General features: G+C 39.7%; 1 protein-coding gene across 1 annotated transcript in view; it reads left to right on the forward strand.

Moving 5' to 3' along the window:
• Positions 1-12,943, forward strand: part of trpc5a (transient receptor potential cation channel, subfamily C, member 5a) — a 219,471-nt gene that overhangs the window by 99,719 nt on the left and 106,809 nt on the right. Inside the window, exons 4-5 of the mRNA XM_050066698.1 lie at positions 1,301-1,551; positions 11,764-11,880. Of these exons, the coding sequence (XP_049922655.1) occupies positions 1,301-1,551; positions 11,764-11,880 (368 nt within the window). The remainder of the gene's footprint in view (positions 1-1,300; positions 1,552-11,763; positions 11,881-12,943) is intronic.

Raw genomic sequence — 12,943 nt, forward strand, 5'->3', positions numbered from 1 at the left:
AAAATACACCTGGTCGCCCAGCCTCTCAGGATACCTTGTGTCAGAGTTGCATGTACCCCATGCACACCGTTTGACCATTTTTAAACTTCAAATCTCAGAAAAAGCTCATAAAACCGAACAAAACTGACTTTCTGTAATGCATTTCAATGAACGTCCAGGCAGAGAATGTCCGAGTGTATGGGAATGGCTACACGCACTGTGATTGGCTCATCACATTTGAGGGCGGGACTTAGCCATAGGTCAATTATAAAAATGTCCGATTTGTCGCAATGGAAAAGCTATTATTGTAGCGAGCTAACTAAGCTAATTGCAGGCACCTATTTGTCCAACAGAAAATGGGCCAGCTCCAGTGCTCGCCAAAGCCAACCCCAAATTCACTCTTGTTTTGGAACAAGCTTTGTCTGCTTGCCGTTTAGCCTCGCTGTATTTGTGATTTTTGGCTTTTCAGGGCAAAGTTTCTACAGATAAATACACTACCAGGCACTGAGAGTGGGTCATAAGTGAGGACTTAAACCCTAAAACAGTGGTTCCTAACTGGTGGGTTTCGGTCCAAAAGTAGGTCATAGACATATTCTTAACGGACCGCAAGTGTCTCGAAACATGTCAAGTTTGTAACATCGAAGTACAGTGAATTTCTAGCACAGGGCTCTTATTTTGAAGTGCCATTTCCTGCTGTAGAGTGAGTGAACACGGACAGCAAACTAACTTGATGACATGATCAAAGACAAGTATGATGCTGAATAAATTAAATTGTGTGGACCTTAAATTAATGACTGAGGTGGAATTTATACTGCGTTAAACAAACACCCTACGTACAGCATAAGGTTTGTGTTGACGTAGAGCTTTAATATCACAGATATGAAACAATGAATTGTGAAGACAATAAAGCCTCCACAAAAATAGCATTTTAAGTGTGTGATTTATCCTGGCAGAGGAAATCTCTGCTAGTTGCTAGCTGCTAGGATAATTTATACAATGTAAAATGCCATAGACTTGTGCTAATAACGTTAGCATGTTGTATTTGTGGGGAAAATGTGTCCAGATGTTTGTCTGTGAATGCTGCGAGTTATAGTGAAGCTGATTTGTGTACTTGTGTTTGAAACTGTCTCTATTAAGCCATGTTTAATGTGTGTTTAATGTGTGTTTTGAATCAAGTCACCTTTACAGCACTTACAGGTCTGCCGCACTAGTATCAGTCTCGCTTTAGGAGAAATCTGGCCCTTGTAACAGTTGGATACCACTGCCCTAAAACGCTTAAACCCACATCTGTTCCCCCTCCACCCTCCCTCTGCCCCACCAGGTGACTATGCGGGTGTCAAACATGCCCTCCGGGAGGCGGAGGTCTACTACAACATGGACGTGAACTGCCTGGACCCGCTGGGCCGCAGCGCGCTCCTCATCGCCATCGAGAACGAGAACCTGGAGATCATGGAGCTCCTGCTCGACCACGGCATCCACACGGGCGACGCCTTGCTCTACGCCATCAGGAAGGAGGTCGTGGGCGCCGTGGAGCTGCTGCTGTCGCACAGGAGGCCCAGCGGCGAGAAACAGGTGTGCTTGCAGACGTGTCCTCAGCGGATGTATATTAATCCATTGTATCCAGACTCATTCATGCATGCACGTGTTTGCATTCACTCATCAGTAAATGTGCGGCTGTGTGTGTGTGTGTGTGTGTGTGTGTGTGTGTGGTAATGAGTAGTACATCCATTCATTGTAATGCTCCATGCCACATTCTGCTGAGAGGATGGAAATTAAACAGCTCGTTTTATAGACACACTGTGAAATAGGATTTAGAGACAGACATTATATTTGTCTGCATGCCTGCCTCATTTCTGTGTGTGTGTGTGTGTGTGTGTGTGTGTGAGTGAAAGAGAGAGTAAAAGAACATGTTGCACAGTTCAGTTAACGTGTAGGTGTTAAGGAGGATCGAGAAGGAGAGATTCAGAGAGAGGAAGTAAAAAAAAAAGAGCTTTAAAATCAGGAGGGAGCGCAGATGAACAAGGAGATGTTTAAAAATAAAGAGAAGGAGAAAAAGATGAGAGAGGAGGAAAAAAAACAGAGACTTCTTCTTCTTCTTGTGCATTAATTCGTGGACCGTCTGAGGCTGTGAGGTTCCGCGTTGCCGTGGCAACCAACCCTTGGCCGAGAGCAGAGGATTGTGGGAAGGTTTTTGGTCGCCTCTCAGTTGGACGAGGATGGGAACAAATCTGTTCTTGCTGTGTTTCTGTTTCTCATTTTACTTTTCTGTTTTTTTTTTCCTCCTCTCCTCTTCTCCGTTAGTTTCTCGTTCTTTCCACGTGCTGTCCGTCTCACCTTTCGTCTTCTTCTGTCGTTTTTCACTCCCCTTTATTTGCCACAGACAATAATCACAGCCTCCTGCGGTGTTAGATGTCTGCTCAGCTGTAGTCTTTAAGATAAATAAAATAATAACAATTAAAAATGAACTGTAATATATTACACGTTTATTAATATTTGATGAATAAACCAGAGAGCCACTGTTATTATCTCCACTCAGATGTGAGAGCATTTTTAAATGTTGAACTCTTTCATTATCATTTACAGATAATTGTGCAGCTAAATTACTTAATTAGCATCTAAAAATCCTCAGTAAAGTGTTAGAATATGATTATGTTAATAATTTGTGGTGATGTTTAAGAAAGGATAATTGCTGGAATACTGCATTTCAGTTCAATTACAGAATCCAAAACACCAGGGGCAGGTGAAGGTGCTGCTGGAGCGCACTGAAATGACGCTCCGCCGATTTTTTGTTTTTCTCCAAGTGAGGCAATAGAATATTCACAGTTTACAGTGAAATTGAAATTCGTATACAGTTTGAAGATCCAATCATCGCTAAAGCTTATCCTCGTGAAAGCCTTTAATTTGACTTTAATCCAGTGTTAATTTCGTTGACAAAAACTACAACTTTTTTTCTATGACGAAAAGGAACCAAAGACAGATCTTAATATTAAAATCTAAGACAAAATCTATGCTTCATTTTTGTTGACGATATGTGACAAAGAGGTTTGTGGTTGACTATTTGACATTGAACGCCGAGAACGTCCGTGCTTTTAATCATCTTCAAATGCCACATGAGCAACAGGCTGGTAAACTCCAGCAAATAGTCTGCGCCACGATGTTAGCTAGCCAGCAAAAACACTCACACCAGAGCAGCGTCAGCTGTTGGTGCGAATAATAGCTGTGTGTGTCTGACTGTGGACGGTGGAGTTGCTGAATGGATTTGTGGAGTTTGTTAGTTGTAGCGGTGACTGTTAGCCGTTAGCTTCGCTTGTTAGCCACAAAAAAGACACTAAATTCACTACTTTATTAAAACTGTTTCGCACTGCTTCAAATGAATTTGAGTCATAAATTCTGTGCCTTTCAAAAAATTTTGGCTGTGTTGTTGTCGGACTCTCCTGCATCTCCTGGTCAACATCATCCCCAGACTGATACTGTAAAAGAAAATAAAGTTTCACTTCAAATAACATAAGCTCAGAGACTGTAAGAAAGCAGCACATAACGTTATGCATGTACATCTACAGAGTAGTTTGAATTTACGGATATGGTGACAATTAGTCCGATAATAACTGCTTGAAACACAACGTTAAGTAACGTTAAAGACGGTATTGTTAACGTCACGTAGCGTTAGCCATCTGTTACAGGATAAGTTATAACGTAAGTTAGCGAGTACTCGTAGCTGCACCTATAAACGTAGTAAGCTGGCTCTCAAACCCAAATAATGTAACGTATATTTCAGGATATGTTTAACATAACACAAGTGACGATAAATTGAAACTCACTCGCCTTGAATTCTTTAAACAAGTCAGGGTGTCTGTCTTTTAAGTGTTCAGCCAGGTTTGAAGTGTCTCCTCCTTTGGTCTGTAAACTTCGGAGGCACTGTTTGCACACTGGTTTTTACGAGTTTTTAATTACTCCGCTTTCATCTGCCTCAAATTCAATATCTCCACACACGACTCCTACTACCAAACTTTTCGACAAGCCGAGGTGTTGTGGCTCCAGCAGCACTTGTAGAAGCCATTGTTTCTAGCAAAGACAACGGAGAACAGGCGGTTTTCTTGGCCGCTCGTCCTCGTCACACACTGACGCGCATATAGTGCCCCCGTCAGTTCCGACAGAAATCAACACGGCACGCTGAGGGCAAAGTTGTATCCGGTACTTACGGTACCGAAAAAACAAAAACAGGTACCAACGTATTTTTTGCGTGTTGGCATCGACTTGGTATCGATATCGGTTCTCATGACAACCTTACTGATAAGACTGGTTTCATATTTCAGTTATAGTAATAAAATGTTTGTTTGAGTCATTGTGATTGATAATAATTTATATTCTGTAATGCCGTGATACCGTGACACAGCAATATTTTATGAGATGGCTATCATTCCATGAAAATTTGTACTAACTCCATAAGTCTTCCAGGCTTGGAAAATGTGGTTATGAAATCCCATGACCTCCAGGTTTTCATTGACCATGGGAACCCTGTCTTTTGCTGCTGTTGAGATAAGAAAGCAGCAGAACAACCTTGCATTAAATAGCTATACTTTACCAATATATGTAAACTTGCCACCATGGGAACAGTGATTGCATATCCTTCAAAAAGGGGCCACAGCTGAACAGTGCTCTGCAGAAGGAGGTGTTGAAACTGTTCTCACTGTAAACTGCATGTTGTGCTGTGTGAGAGCTTCACATATGTAGCAGCAGCGGCGTAACTAATACTCAGATGCACACGAGGTCGGACGCATAAGTGTGCGGAATTGTATACACATGTTAAAGTAGCTGTCCATGTGCGTGTTTACATGTGATGCCTATATTAAGAAGTGCATGTGTGTGTTTCGCTCTTCCTCAGCTGACAGGTAGAGTCGATGCCTTTTATCTTCCCCTGGCGAGCAAAACTGTTGACCTTTCTGCCGTCCCTCTCCATCTGACTCAATCCGACTCCCCCTCTCTCCCTCTCTCATCGCCATCCTCCTCCCTCGCTCCCCTTTTCATCTGCCCTCCTCCCCTTCCTCTCCGTCTCCATGATTAACTATGAGCAAATGCAGTTTTCTACACCGGCAGCTCCACGGAAATGGAAGGAGCGAGGCAGCAACGCAAGGGAGGAGGAGAGGAGGGAAGGAAGGACAGAAGGGAGCGATAAAACACAGATGAAATCTGAAGGTCTTTGCCTTGAGCACCCAAAAATCAAAAAAAGGAGGAGAGTTGCGTGAGTGATGGAGGGAGATAAGAGACGGAGAGGGAGATGGTGAGACTGAAGCAGAGCCAAATAAAAATAGGAGAAGCGAGGGAAGGAATAAGAACAGAGGGACATAAGGAGTGACGGAGAGGACGTGAGGGAAGTAGTTACACAGAGAGAGAGAGAGAGAGACAGAGCTATGCAGATGAGGAAAAGGTTTCGCAGCCTCTCTCTCACACTTTCCTTTGATGTGTGAAGTGTGTGAAAAAAAAGATTAAGTGTGTGTGTGTGTGTTGCTGGAGTCGAAGATAATTTTTTGGTTGTTTTGATCTGTGTGTGGATGCACATGTACACTTTTGTCAGTGGATGTATGGGTATAAAATGTGCATGTTAACGTCAATTTGTCTGTTGTTATATAAATCTGCATTTATTTAATTACATTTTAGTTTATCTTTTATTTTAATGTATTTAAAAAAACAGAATTGTAAAAAAAAATCATCAGTAACACTGAAAATCAGTTGAAAATTGAATCAAAAATCTTAATTCGCAGCACAAACCTGCACATTCACTGTTTATTGATTTCCTTTATATAACTTCGAGGGAGTCTGCAGTTAATTTGCGTTCACAGTAAATCAGCGGCTCCATGGTGGGTTTCTTCCCACCTCATAATAAATAGCCAGATTCTGACGATATTTAGAAACAACGGGGAAACATCACAGAGGAGAGGAGGGAGATGACATCAAAAGGACTGTTCCCTTAGTAATGCTTCATGTGCTGGTTTGTGTTTGGTTGATATGGAGAGAAAGCAGGTGCTGAGCAGCAGCTGTCTGTAAGCCTTCTTAGTTCCTGCTCTTCCAGACTCCACTCCTGGACCTGACTACAGCTGGGTTTAAATTACGTTCAGTCTGACAGGGTCCTGGTTTATCCAAATAATCAGTTAGTGGCTCAAAATAATGAGAAACCTTCCTCAAAGTAATGATGGAACATCTCAAAATGACAACTTAGTGTCTCAGAATAATCACTGAGTTTCTCAAAACTGGACCCAGTGTCTCAAAATAGTGACTTAGTGTCTCAGAAATGAATACATAGTTTCTTAAAATAATAACTTAGTGTCTCAGAATAATGACTTAGTTTCTCTTAATCAGATCTAGTCACTCAAAGTAATTACTCACTTAGTGTCTCAGAAATGTTGACATAGTTTCTTAAAATTATTTTGAGACACTAAGTCATAATTTTGAGACACTAAGTCATCGTTTCTGAGATACTAAGTCATTACTTTGAGATACATAGTCATTATTTTGAGACACTTAGTCATTTTAAGATACTTAGTCATTATTTTAAGATACTTAGTCTTTAAGATACTTAGACATTATTTTGAGATACTTAGTATCTCAGAAACGATGACTTAGTGTCTCAAAATTATGACTGAGTATCTCAAAATAATGACTAAGTCATTACTTTGAGATACATAGTCATTATTTTGAGACACTAAGTCATTTTAAGATACTTAGTCATTATTTTGTGACACTTAGTCTTTAAGATACTTAGACATTATTTTGAGATACTTAGTCATTATTTTGTGACACTTAGTCTTTAAGATACTAAGTCATTACTTTGAGACACTTTTTCATTATTTTGAGACACTAAATAATTTTGAGACACTAAGTCTATAAGATACTAAGTCATTATTTTGAGACACTAAATTATTTTGAGACACTAAGGCTTTATTTTAAGATACTAAGTCATTACTTTGAAATACTATTTCATTACTTTTAGACACTGTTATTATAATGACTTATTATCTCAGAAATGATGACTTAGTGTCATAAAATAATGACTTAGTGTCTCATATTAATCACTTAGTTTCTCAAAATCACATCTAGTCTCTTGAAATAATGACAGTGTCTCATAATAATGACCAAGTGATTAAAAAATAATGACTTAGTGTCTCGAAATAACTGGTATCTTAACGTAATCACTTGCTTTGTCAAAAACTGACTTAGTTTCTCGAAATCATGATTTAGTCCTTTTGAAATGATGAGTTAGTGTCTCAAAGTAATGACTTAGCATCTTGACATATTCAGTTAGCTGAACCAGCTGGTGTCTCAAAGTAAAAACTACGTGTCTTAATATAATGAGTTGGTGTCTAAACATAATAGCATCTCAAAGAAATGATCTCAAAATGAGAAACTTTAACAAAATATTGACTCAGTATCACAGAAGATTAAGGAATGATACTGAGTTACTTTTTTAGACGTTTCTCATCATTTTTTGATCACATTGGTGGACATAGTGGCTTCTATAGAAAATAAATAAATAAATGAAAAATGAAGGCCTGTACTTTTGGGACAGGGTCTGACTGTCCTCTGGTTGGAGTACAGGGTCTCCACGCCTCTGATATGGAAAACCGCTGATGTAACGTACAGCACAAAAAACAATGTGACAACGCGAAATATTGCGGAGTGTATTTTTTCTTCTTATGTGGGTCAGTCGTAGTGGGAGTGTATCCTGAACGGTCCTCATCACCAGCAGCAGGAAACTCAGGAACATTACGATGCATCAAAAGATAAAAGCTTTTAAAACAGATCCTTTCAAACTAAACATCAAGGAAAAGACACGGCCGCACACAAACTATATAGGTCATTTACCTGTGAGTTTGTTTATACTTACCTAAGTGTGTGTGTGTGTGTGTGTGTGTATGCGTGTGTGTGTGTGCGTGTGTGTGTGTGTGTATGTGTGTGTGTGTGATCCCCCTGTCTCTTTAATCAGTGTGTGATGCCCAGCCCGTGGCAGCTGCTCTAACGCTCCTTATCACGCCAGAGAAAAAAAAAAAAAAAAGAGGGAGAGGGGGAGTGAGAAGGAGAGAGATCAGATGAGGAAAAAGGTTTTTGGCAGCAGTGAGGAGGGAGAGACAGAGGGAGCGGCAGAAAAGGAGGAGAGAGGGATGAGGGGAGGGAGCAGACAGAAAAAACAAAGATGGCAGGAGGTTGGACGAGGAGAAAGATGGGAGAAAACGATGAAGAGGAGGTGGTGTAAAGGGAGGAGAGGAGATGGCAGTCAGACAGAGGAGGTGAGGAGGAGTGAAAGGCAGAGGAGAAGATAGACAGAGACGGAGAGAGGGAAGATAAGATAAGAAGGATGGGGAGAAGCACTCTGCCTGGTTCTCCCACTGAGAGATGAAAGAGAGTCCACATGTGTTCCCTCCTCTCCTCTCCTCCCTCGTTCCCTCCTCTTCCTCAAGTCCGACCCTCTCACTCCTTCCTGTGATGTCTTGGAGTATGTGAGTGTGTGAGTGTGTGAGTGTGTGTCTGTATCACAGGATTTAGACATCTTATGTTTTGCGACATGCAGGCACATATCAATCTTTATTCTTGGTTTAGTGACACTTTATTTTAAGTCCCTGTATCAAACATTTATAAGCTGCATATAAACATTTAATAAATGGTTCATGGTTGTACACAGATATGTGTTTATTAATGTATTTATCAACAACTGTAACTCCTCCTGTAGGCGCCCAGGAGAACACAGCTTATATAAAATAGGAGAAGTTATAATTGTTGACAAGTACTGTGCATAAATAAACACCTAAAACTGTCAACTTGCGATGTGTTAAAAACAGAAATGTTTATCCGGTGCTTTTAAATGCTACGTAGAGGAGGTTAAAGTGAAGTGTTATCCTTAATTTGTTTTATGTATTTTATCGTTCATTATTTATCGTGTGTGAAAATGTAGAGGAGGTGGAAACACAAAAAAATAAAAATAAAGTGATGTTAAATTTTATTAGAAAGCTGTTGATTCAGCTCCATAAAGATTATAAAGGCTTTAATTTGCTGTGTTGTTGGACCGGAGTGCGTTCGACAGCAGCTCTTTGGAGATTATCCACCTTTTCATATGAACATGTACGCACAAGTGCTTCACAGAGCAAAACTGAAACAATACAGACAAAATGTATGAATAAAAACAAAAATAAAAGATACAGGCAAAAAGAATTGGAAGACGAAAAATTACAACAATAAAAAATAAAAAAAGTCAATTAATTAAAGTCAATAGGGTAAACAAAATTTATGTAAAAGCAAATGATTAAAATTTAAAAACTGAGGCAATTACATTACTCCAAATTAAAAGCCAGCGTTTTAGCAGCTTTTTGAAATTGATTTTAACGAGAATGAAGCTTTTTGCTTGCTGTTGTTGCGTTGCCTTGCAATCTGGACATCCATCGGTAACAAAAGAAAAATAAAAAAAAAATCTCGCTTTAACTCTGGAGGCACTGCCCGGTAGTTTTTCGACTAACAGAAGTGCAGGGGCCTTGGGGATCGCTCACCCCCTTCACTTCCGGCGGTGCCCCCAGCATTACACTCCTACCTGCAACTCGAACCAAACGGCGGTAAAAACGTTGTCGCTAATGCCCTTTTTTTCCTGTCATGAGGAGTGGAAGGCTTGTAAGTTGTGCTGTTGTCCGTTTTTCACACATTCTACAGTGTAAACTGTAGAATCTGTTTTAAGAGATTACGCGCCTTGTGTTTCTGAGAGAACTCGAGGAGTTCTGAGTGTTCCAGGCACCCGCCATTTTTTCCGGAGCTCTGGGAACACCCTGAGTTGAAAAAGCGGAAACGGACCCCACATCATCTTTTTTCCCATTGTCCAATCAGATGATTTGAGAGGTGGGGCTTCTGTGGTGGTCACGACAACAAGTTTACAGTTGGTAAACAATGGAGGAGAAACGCAAAACACTTTTTTGTGCTGAGGGCCTTAAAAGATAGATTGGTAATTTCATTTTTTTTTTTTTTTTTTTTTTTTTTTAAATAAAAGATCTCCTCCGCCAAAACAATCAATTCAAACAAATTCGTTACGTGTCACTATTTTTGTCGGCAACCAGCAGAGACTTGAGGATGTTACTGCACCTGAACAAGAAATAATCTGGCACATAACTCCCATACAATCATAAAATCAAAGTTTTGTTTTTTTTTCTTTTGAACTCCAGGGTTTTGTACAGATAAACAAATGAGATATAACATGTTAGTGAGCTTTAGCTAGCTAGCTGTTTCCTGCAGTCTTTGTGCTAAGCTAAGCTAACCAGCTGCTAGCTTTAACTTTGATCGTACAGACATGAAAGTGGCATCAATCGTTTCGTCTTACTCTCATCAACAAAACTAATAAGCATATTTTCCAAATTCTTTAATTATCCTGTAAACAGTGAAAAAATGATACATTTAGGTTAGCATCATCATCAGTCAGGAGTGAGGTGTGTTTGCAGCTTCAAATCTCATGTAAGTGATTCCCAGCCTGGTTTGATCTATCATGTCAGTATTATATATTTCAATTTCCTACATAATTTCCATCATTTCCATTAGAGTCATCTAATTCTAACATAAACAAAAAAAACCCTTTAAAATACCATGTAATTAAATCAAGCAAAACAGAATGAAGTTTAGTTATGACATCACTAACATAAAAAGTAAATTCAACACATAGCTGAAATACACCAAATGTTTTAATTGTATTTAAATCATACTTTTTTGGTTTACTTACCAAGTTCTGTCTTTAAATTAGATGTAATTAAAATACAGAAAACTTGACAAAATAGACCAAAATATATTCTTTTTTTTTTTTTTTTTTTTTTTTTGAAAGATATTAGAGTATAACTTCTTCCATCCTCTAAAATATTGAAATTAAGTAAACTGGAAAAGGAATTCACAACTCATAGACATGTACAGTAAAAAACAGTGGCTGCTGCATATAACTTTTTTTTAAAAAAATGCTGGACTTAAAGTTTTAACTTTTTAACTGCAGAAAACTACACAAATTGTGTAAATTGTACTTTTTTTGTTAGTCGTTTCATTCCAGGCAGTCACTGATGTCCATTCATTGGTATAGTTATTATATACTGTAACAAGTGTCAAGAGTCTGCTAATGGATTTTTGTATTGTGTTGGAATGAATGGGAACCAATGTCTGCTTGTAAAGGTCGGGACATGGATCCAAATATCTAAAACACAGCAGCATGATTGCACAATGGTCAGCTCTCCTGTTCTGAGCCTTTAAACTCTCTTATTCTAATATATCCATTATCTGTTGTTGTAACAAACCACCTGGTTCTCGCTCGGTAATAAAACGCTCTTTTATTCTCTGTTTTCCTCAGACTACAGCAGGTGTGCAGAGTGGCGTCAATGAGGGATATAATGAGGTTTGGAGAGGATGTGGCTCTAAATAAATGTACCTCTGCAGCGAGAAGCTTCTTTTGTCGAATGCATTACACTAATTTAATTTGTTTTAATCTGATTCAAGTGAGTTTAATTGGATTCATCATTTGGCTAATTTGTCTTTTGCTTTGAGTTGTTCCCCTCACGTAACAGCACCACATGTAGAGCTGAATCATGGCTTTTTAACTGCACTGTAAAGGCTCATTAGAGTTTTGTTTTTGTCTCTTGTTAAATGGCCGTGTAACCAGAAAGGTTTAACCAACTATCAAGCTGATGTTGGATTATTCAGTAGTAGATATCAGCCGGTCATTGTTGTCCACCTCTCATATGGTTATGAGATTTTATAAAAGAGTTTTTGTTCTTTGCTTTTCTTCAGGTTCCCTCACTGATGATGGACAGTCAGTTTTCAGAGTTCACCCCGGACATAACTCCCATCATGCTCGCTGCTCACACCAACAACTACGAGATCATCAAGCTCCTCGTCCAGCGGAAGGTCAGTAGCTCCATATTTAAAAAGATAGGTACCAAGAAACCAAGTTGGGGGAGCCCTTGTGTGTGGAGTTTGCATGTTCTCCCTGTGTGTTCTCAGCGTGGGTTTCCTCCAGGTACTCCAGCTTCGTCCCACAGTCCAAAGACATGCAGGTTAATTGACCCTTCACTAAGCCCCGCCACCCTTAGTTACTGTTGCCACGTCCGTCAAGCTTTCGCTCCTAGCATAAGAAATATGGAGTTTTCAGCAATATCAGTGAGAAATATTCCAAAGGAAATAACATCACATTTCTGGAAAAACTGTTCGGAGATATCAGAGAGAAGACGACAGAGAGGTCTTCAATATGCATGTGAGAGCTACATTAACAGTATCATCTGCTGGCAGAGTTTAAATCATGAGAACATTAAAATAGAGGGACAAGCTTACCAGTCGCAATGCAAGCGTCAGCCACCCCACGTCTTGACACTTCACGTGAAGGGTCAATATATGGTTTAAATTTAAGTTAATGTTGAGTTATGTTCCCTCCTTGGGGCAGACAAAGGGAGAGCAGCTAGCACGCATAGCTAACGTTAGCATCTTAACTTGGAACAAACGTAGGTGTTTTTATTGATCTTTGCAGGATTCAGCTGTTCGTGTGGTCTTCCACACTGTTTTAGCCATATCTTCCTTGGGTCTTGGGCTTGGGGAAGGGGAAAAATTCGACACCACCTTCGACACTTTTTGGGTATCAGGTGTCGGACGTGAAGGTAATGTTACAGTATGCACGCCGCTTTGGCATATTAGCTTCTGCTGAAAGCTTGACGGACCTCTCGGTTGCTACACACGGTTGCTAACGTAGGATTGGACAGTGACTGATTAAGGGAGAGGCTTAACGAAGGGTCAATAAAGTGTGCCAGTAAACCTGGAACTCTGTTAGCGCTTTTAGCACTTCCGGTTCTCTCGTCTAAAAGTCAATACGTTTTTTGAATGGGATTTTGGTAAAATGCCTCAAATAAGGTCTGTGGTTAACAAAAGCTTAAGCGAGTTTCAGGTTTTGTTCTACGACATAAAACACGTCAGTAAATAC

Source organism: Epinephelus moara, chromosome 17, assembly GCF_006386435.1.
Source record: "Epinephelus moara isolate mb chromosome 17, YSFRI_EMoa_1.0, whole genome shotgun sequence".
Classification (NCBI taxonomy): Eukaryota; Metazoa; Chordata; class Actinopteri; order Perciformes; family Serranidae; genus Epinephelus; species Epinephelus moara.